We start from the raw sequence: 8,602 nt of genomic DNA, 5'->3' as shown, positions 1-8,602 counted from the left end.
AGGCCTTCCGGGCAGTCAAATGGACGGAGTAGAGGCAGGGACAGAGAGAGAGAGAGAGTCTAACACAAGGCTGATAGATGTCAATGATACATCATCATATGTTAGCATATCCCATCTGTTAACCCTTTAACTATTTAACTGTGACCCAGTGGAGTCACAGGTGATGATTGGATGGGCAAGGGATGTGAGAGGGTGAGGTGTTCAGAGGGGTATTAGGAGAGCTGATTAGGCAAAGCAAGATATAGAATGTGTCTCCAATCTCCACGTGAGGTAGACACTGCCCCAACTTAGGTTTCTTTCCGGGCTGAATGTCAAACAGTTCACCTGGGATAATGTGACAGTTGGAACCTATTGGTATTGAAAAGCAGTGGAGAAAGGGGTAATGAATGGAGGGAGAAAGTGGACAGGCATGAAAGAAGGTAGGAATGAGGGAGGTGTGAAAGAGGTGTGATGGGAGGGGATGTGAAAGGGACGTGAATGGAGGGGGTGTGAAAGGGGTGTGAATGGAGGGGGTGTGAAAGGGGTGTGAATGGAGGGGGGGTGAATGGAGGGGGTGTGAAAGGGGTGTGAGTGGAGGGGGTGTGAAAGGGGTGTGAATGGAGGGGGGGTGAATGGAGGGGGTGTGAAAGGGGTGTGAATGGAGGGGGTGTGAAAGGGGTGTGAATGGAGGGGGTGTGAAAGGGATGTGAATGGAGGGGGGGTGAATGGAGGGGGTGTGAAAGGGACGTGAATGGAGGGGGGGTGAATGGAGGGGGTGTGAAAGGGGTGTGAATAGAGGTGGGTGTGAAAGGGGTGTGAATGGAGGGGGGGTGTGAAAGGGGTGTGAATGGAGGGGGGGTGTGAAAGGGGTGTGAAAGGGGTGTGAATGGAGGGGGTGTGAAAGGGGTGTGAATGGAGGGGGTGTGAAAGGGGTGTGAATGGAGGGGGGGTGTGAAAGGGGTGTGAAAGGGGTGTGAATGGAGGGGGTGTGAAAGGGGTGTGAATGGAGGGGGTGTGAAAGGGGTGTGAATAGAGGTGGGTGTGAAAGGGGTGTGAATGGAGGGGGGGTGTGAAAGGGGTGTGAAAGGGGTGTGAATGGAGGGGGGGTGTGAAAGGGGTGTGAAAGGGGTGTGAATGGAGGGGGTGTGAAAGGGGTGTGAATGGAGGGGGTGTGAAAGGGGTGTGAATGGAGGGGGGGTGTGAAAGGGGTGTGAATGGAGGGGGGGTGTGAAAGGGTTGTAAATGGAGGGTGTGTGAATAGAGGGGGTGTGAAAGGGGTGTGAATGGAGGGGGGGTGTGAAAGGGGTATGAATGGAGGGGGTGTAAATGGAGGGGGGGTGTGAAAGGGGTGTGAATGGAGGGTGTGTGAATAGAGGGGGTGTGAAAGGGGTGTGAATGGAGGGGGGTGTGAATGGGGTGTGAAAAGAGGGGGTGTGAAAGGGGTGTGAATGGAGGGGGGGTGAAAGGGGTGTGAAAGGGGTGTAAACGGAGGGGGTGTGAAAGGGGTGTGAATGGAGGGGGTGTGAAAGGGGTGTGAATGGAGGGGGGGTGTGAAAGGGGTGTAAATGGAGGGAGGTGTGAAATGGGCAAGACTGGAGGAGCAGATGAAGTGGGCCACGAATGCGGGGAATGTGAAAGGGTGCCCGAGGGGGAATGATTGGAGGAGTGAGTGAAAGGGATGGGGGCGTTGGGTGGGGGTGAAGGGAAAACTGTTTGACCAGGTTGGAAATAACTAATTGTAGTAAAGTGAAGGGTTGGTAGCACAGAACGTGAATATTGCTGTTAAGAGAGGCATATTGCCGAAATATTTCCTCCTGCACTCATCAGGACAAAGGCAAGAATGCCAAATTTCAAACTCGCACAACAATTTATGCTGCAGGGGAGAAGGATGCTGATTGGTTGGCAAGTTGACTCTGATTGGCCAAGGCGTTGCCATGGTGAAATCAACAAGGAACCTCCAGGTAATTCAAAAAGGTTGCAAGGTTTTAACACATTCCGTTTGATTGTGGAGAACTGGTCCCTGTGCATGTTGTATCAGAGCTAACGTGCGGGACAGTAGCGAGACCGGTCAGGTCATTGTTCACTGTGTGTGTCACACAAACTTGCAAATGGACCAAAAGCCGCTACTTTTGGACCTGAAAAGTGCCCGGTCTACCTCAAACTACCTTGGAAGGGAAAAGTATATCAAGAATTTGAACAACAAGTTAAGCAAGCCATTTCACACTGCTAGTATGAAGTGGTTACATGAGTGGTATTTTCCAATAGCTGGACGCTGCCATCAGTCTAAAGAGATGTTCTGACTACCACACAATTGAGCAACGTTGTGTATGAATTTCAGTGCTGGTGCAATGCTAGGTATGTAGGCTGTACGTCCCAACGATTAGCTGAAAAGGTAGAGTACAGACTGTACTCAACAAGCCCGTGCTCGCAAAACCCAAAACAAATATCCACTGTTGGATATGATTCTGCAAATTTCAGCAAGTGCTGCACAATCCTGAGTGCACTAATAACTACACTAACAACCAATTTAAGATAATCAGTCAGGCTCATAACATGGCTCATTTATGCTTGCTAAGAAGCACATCCATTCATACACAGGGACATGTTCTCCACAAACAAAAGGAATATGTTCAAGCTGTGCATCTTTTTCGAATTACCCAGGAGCTTGGGGAGCCCGCAGTTTCCCGTTGCTTTCTCTATGGCAACTCTTCAACCAATCAGAGTCCACTTACCAGCCAATCAGCTTCCTTTTCACTATGCAGTATAAATTGTTGTGAGAGTTTGAAATTTGGCATTCTTGCGTTTGTCCTGATGAGCGCAAGATCAGAAACTGCGGCCGCGTGTCTCTCTTTTCAGCAATATTCAAGTTGAAGGTCTTAGAGGGAGATCCTGAGCTGCTGCCATTTTCAGGATATGGAGTGGACAGAGGGAGACATCAGATTACATGAACCAATGCCAAGAGAGTTTCGTGTGGCCAAGGACCACCTTCAACACCTCTTTGATCCTTTTGTCTGTGACATCTTTTGATTATCTGCTCCTATCACGGCTTGCTTATCTCCACAATCACCACACCCTCAACTTCTCTCTCCCCCCGCACCCCCCCCCCACCTTAGACCAGCTTATATTTCACCCCTCTCCTAACTATACTCAGTTCTGCCGAAGGGTCATGAGGACTCGAAACGTTAACTGATTTCTTCTCCACCGATGCTGCCAGACCTGCTGAGTTTTTCCAGGTAATTCTGTTTTTGTTTTGGATTTCCAGCATCCGCAGTAGCTTTTAGCTTTTTGTTTTTATCTCAGGGGTCTTCAGTGAGCTGGTAATATCCTCAGATACAAGATAGTAAATATGGTGTTTCAGAGTGCGGAGAGTAGTGACACTGGAGTGCAGGTTAAATGCTTTGTTTAATATTTACTAAATTGACCATTTAAATTATCTCCGATTTATAGGCCATCGTGAGAAGGGATAGAGGAAAATACAAACCTCCAACATTTTTCTCAGGTAACCTCCAGCTAAACATTTGGGGCTCTCGGGCAAAAGGAGATGTTGAGACTAAATGTTGACCGTCTATGGCTCCTCTATGCCTTTTCGAGCATTGTGCTGATGCCCACAGTGCCGGCCTACAGTTTCAGGAACTGCATCCAGGATTTCAGTCAAAACGATACCTTCCGATGCGTCCACCGTTTCCTCACACGGGTCTCCAGCGCCGTGTCTGACCTCCCAGCCAGCACTGCGCACCTGAACATCTCTCACAACCAGCTGACCCAACTGCCAACGGGCAGCTTTGGCAGCCTGCCCAAGTTGCTGACCCTGCGCCTGGATTACAATCGGATTGACAGCGTATGCTGTGGCGTGTTCAATAACCTCACCGACCTGCTGACCCTCAACCTGTCCTACAACAGCATCGCCCACCTGGCGCCTCTGGACTTGCGGGGGCTTGGGAAGTTACGTTGCCTCCTGCTCCACCACAACCGCTTGGCCACAGTTGAACCAAACGCCTTCGCTGAATTGGCAAGTCTTCAAACACTCGTTTTAAGCTCCAATGACCTCCAGAATTTCTCTCACGTGGTGAGCGCTGTCTCTGCATTCAGAAACTTGACTCTCCTGGATCTGAGCAATAACTGTCTGGGTTCCCTGCAACAATCTACCAATCTCCCACCCTCCCTTCAGTTCCTTTACCTCCGCAACACCTCTCTCACAACCTTTGGCTGCAAACGGAATTTTCTCAACCACAACTTCACATTGGATCTGTCTGATAACAAGCTCTCCGATGCTTCGGAATTTTCTAAAGTTGACCTGAGAAAGATCTCCTGGTTGATCATCAAGGGCAACCCCTTAAACATCACTGAGTTTCTCGACTCTGGAAACGTGGACCTGCGGAAGGTTCAGTACTCTGGTTTAAGGCTGAACCAGACAAGGCTCTCTGACTTGTGCCATCATCTAGGTAACTTGACCATGAGAAGCCTGGTCCTGCAGAACAATCAGATCTCCAACCTCACCGCCCATTCCTTCGCCCAGTGCCCACCCATCACCAGCTGGGACTTATCACACAATCCCCTCACTTCTGTCGGCTGCCTTGAATTTGTGTCCAAAAGGGAGCAAGTCATTTCTTTCATTATCGAACACAACCAAATCCAATACCTGCCTTCCTGTTTCAGGGATGGGAGGACAGTCACGCTGTTTCCAAAACTGTCACGCCTCTCCTTTCGCTACAACAGGATTTTCACCATTTCAAGCCATGCCTTCTCTTATGCTCCCCATCTCCGGAGCCTGATGTTAAACATTAACAACATCGCTGTCATCAACAGTGGAGCCTTTTCTAACCTCACCAGCCTACTGCAACTCAGGCTCGACAACAACCTCATCACTGACATCCACCAACACAACTTCAGCGGGCTCCGAAGCCTCAGGATCCTCAATCTCAGGAACAACAGGATCTCAATTCTTTTCGAGAGGGTGTTTGAAAATCTCGACAACCTGGAGACTTTGGACCTGGGAGGGAACAAAATCCGAAGCCTCACCAGCCTGTCTTTCAGGGGATTGGACAATGTGTCCAAGCTGTATCTCGACAGAAACTATATAAGCCATATCAGCAGGGAAATCTTCAGCAATCTCCTGTCATTGGGGGTATTGGACCTGGACAGTAATTGGATCAGATACAATAGCGGTCTGACTGTAACATCTCCATTTATTAACCTGACAAAGCTCTACATTCTCAAGCTAGAAGCCCAGCAACCTTACGGCATTAACATTATTCCTCCAAAGTTTTTCAAAGGCCTCATCTCTTTAAGGGATCTGTACATAGGAAGGAATAAAATGTCACTGTCCCAAGGTGGATTTGAAGATCTGAACAACTTGAGAATCCTCTCCATGCCCGACACTTGCAATGGGATCCATAGTCTGAACCCAGGAATCTTTGAGAACCTCCAGAGACTAGAGAGGCTAAACCTGGAAAATGTGGGTCTCCAATTCATGTCTGTTGACATCCTTGGAAACCTTTCCAACCTCAGGACACTGTTCTTGGGAAAAAACGCCATTCAGACTGTCAATAGCACGGTTCTCAAACACCTGCCCTCCCTGACCTACCTGGATTTACGGAAGAACCCATTTCCTTGTACCTGTAGTAACAGCTGGTTCCAAAACTGGTCGCTGTCTAACCCCAGGGTCCAGGTTGTCTATTTTTACAACCATACCTGTGCAGGTCAGCCGACTGAATACTTGTACAGGTTTGATGCTCGTGTGTGCTACTTGGACATTGGACATCTCATGCTCCAAATAACCTTTCCAATCTTGATCATGTGCATGTTCATCCCTCTAATCTACAAGGAAGGATACTGGCACATCAAGTATGGGTTTTACATTTTTCGCTCATGGTTGAATGACCACAGGGGAAGAAACGAGAGCCAGCAGTGCTACAAGTACGATGCATTTATCTCCTATAATTCAAATGACGAGGGCTGGGTCCTGCAAGAGCTGGTGCCGAACCTGGAAACGACAGGACCTCAATGCTTCAAGCTCTGCCTCCACCACAGAGATTTCGAACTGGGCAAATACGTCATCGATAACATTGTGGACAGCATCTACCAGAGCAGGAAGACTATCTGTGTGATGAGCCACAACTACCTGGAGAGTGAATGGTGCTCGATGGAACTACAGCTGGTTAGTTACAGGTTGTTCCACGAATTGAAAGATGTCATCATACTCATCTTCTTGGAGAAGATTCCAGATGCCGAACTCTCAACCTATCACAAGATGAGGAAGGTGATGAGGAAGAAGACCTACATCCAGTGGCCAACAGATGTGGAAGCTCAAAAGCTCTTTTGGATCAAAGTGAGAGAAGCAATTAAAGGCTCCAGCTGCATCAAGGAGATGGACACTGCTGTTGAAAGTTAAACTTTAAGTTTCCAAAAAGCCCCACTTAGTTCCAGTGGCAGAGCTCCCTCTGATCTCAGAACTCACTGCCATGCATTTTCACTGCCCCCACCCAACCCCCTACACAGTCTCTCCTTATTGTTAATCTTCTCTCTACTACTGTAGTGACCCAGGATAAGACAAAGGTACAGTCAGAAAATTCACCAAATTAAGTCTACATAGCATGCAATATCTGGCCCTGCATGACGTCTCAGTGTTGTATTTCCATCTAATCTTGGATCTAGGCCCAGTCTAATGTGCTGGATGTCCCCTTCCCACTGACACTGGGAGCACAAGATCACCCACACATTGGAGCGAACAGGAGATCCCACACTCACTCCAAACAGCCTCAGGATTTGCTGGAGTGAGAAATGGATCTAACAAACATAAAGGACCAGGAGAAACTGGAGCAGGAGCAAGTCATTCAGCCCTTCGAGCCTATTCTGCCATTCAATAAGCTCAGGGCTGACCTTTTACCTTGCCTCCACCTTCCTGCCCTATCCCTATATCCATTCATTTCCTAGTATCCAATAATCTATCAATCTCTGTCTCGAATGTTCTTAATGACTGAGCATCCATGACCCTCTGGAGTAGAGAATTCCAAACATTCACAACTCTCTATTCCTAAATGGCTGACCCCTTATTCTGACACCATGATTCCTAGTTCCAGATTCTCCAGCCGGGAGAACCTTCCTCCCGGCGTCTACCCTGTCAAGTCCCTTAAGAAATCCCCCTCCAAGCCACTCAGCATCCCAATTCGGAACTCTATCCACCGTTCCTGAACTGTCGCTGGGTCAAAACTCTGGAACTCCTTCCCCAACAGCACTGTGGGTGTACCTACGGTTCAAGAAGGCAGCTCGCCACCCACCTTCTCAAGGGGCAATTACGATGGGCATCAAATGCCTGGCCTTGCCAGCGACACCCACTTCCTGTGAAAGAAATGTTTTTTAAGTTTATATATTTAAATGAAATCACCCACCTATTGTTTTAAACTCTATGGGCTGAATTTTCAGTTGATGGGCGGGCGCATATGGGCACGCTTCCGATCGGTGCCCCCAATCGGAGGCGCGGCACCATTTTAGGTGGGCGGGCCAATTACATCCCGCCCAGCGTGATGTCCGCAGGGAAGCGCTATGCGCTCCCTGTGCGGGCGGTGGGGGGATTCCTAAAATCGAGAGTGTGCTCTTTCGCGCATGTGCATGAAAGAGCACACCCATCTCCCTGAGGCTAAGTGCAGCCTCAGGGAGATCGGCTCTAAATGTGAAAAAGCTCAAAATAGAAAAATAAAATTTCCCTAACACGCCCCCCGCCATGTGACAATGTCACATGAGTTGGGGCATGTTCACAATTTCTAAAAAAAACTTTATTAAAATTTTTAAAACCCTACATGAAACCTCATCCCGCCCGTGGATGAGGTTTCGTGCTTTTTCTATTCCCCACCGGAGCTCCTGGCCTGCCGGCCGACCTTAAGGTTGGACGGGCAGGTCCACTAAGTACTTTAACTGATCTGTCAATGGCCTCAACTGGCCATTGACAGGTCGGTGGGCGTGCAGCTGATTTTGTTGTGCCCCCCGCCTTCCTGAAAATTTAAATGGGGCGCAGTGACGTCAGGAGTTCCGCCCGATGTCACCGCGCGTCATTTTATGCATCGGCGAGCGGGCCCAACCCTCGCTCGCCAATGGTAAAATCCAGCCCTATGGAATGTAGGTCCATTCTACTCAACCTCTCCGCACAGGACAATCCACTCATCCCAGGAATCAATCTAGTAAACCTTTGTTGCACTCCCTCTAAGGCAAGTACATCCTTCCTTAGGTAATGCAAACTATACACAGTGCTTCAGATGTGGTCTACTAAAGCTGTTTTTAAATTGTAGTAAGACTTCTATACTCTTGTACTTCAACCACTTTGTAATAAAGGCTGGCCTACAATTTGCCTTTCTAATTGCATGCTGTTCCTGCCTGTTAACTTTCCGTGATCCGTGTGCAAATCCCCCTGAATACCAGCATTTCCCAATCTCTTACCAATAGTCATTTGTTAGCGCAGGACTTGAGTGTTGCCAAGAAAAAGAGACATGCTGTCAAAGCTTTTCATCTTGCACTCATCAGGACATTCGCAAGGATACCAATTGTAACAGGAACAACAATTTATACTGCATGAGAAGAGAGTGCCGATTCGTTGGACTCAGGTTGGTAGGGGTGTTGCCATGGAGAATGC

General features: G+C 48.5%; 1 protein-coding gene across 1 annotated transcript; it reads left to right on the top strand.

Annotated features, from left to right (window-relative positions):
- The first annotated feature begins 3,508 nt into the window (after positions 1 to 3,508).
- Positions 3,509 to 8,316, top strand: LOC144672168 (uncharacterized). Its single transcript, XM_078533993.1, has one exon. The coding sequence runs from the start codon at positions 3,521 to 3,523 to the stop codon at positions 6,368 to 6,370; it is 2,850 nt and encodes a 949-aa protein (XP_078390119.1). The 5' UTR covers positions 3,509 to 3,520; the 3' UTR covers positions 6,371 to 8,316.
- The last annotated feature ends 286 nt before the right edge of the window (positions 8,317 to 8,602 follow it).

The sequence above is a fragment of the Cetorhinus maximus genome, chromosome 36 (genome assembly GCF_964194155.1).
Source record: "Cetorhinus maximus chromosome 36, sCetMax3.hap1.1, whole genome shotgun sequence".
Lineage (NCBI taxonomy): Eukaryota > Metazoa > Chordata > Chondrichthyes > Lamniformes > Cetorhinidae > Cetorhinus > Cetorhinus maximus.
This window is presented reverse-complemented; position numbering and strand designations above follow the sequence as displayed.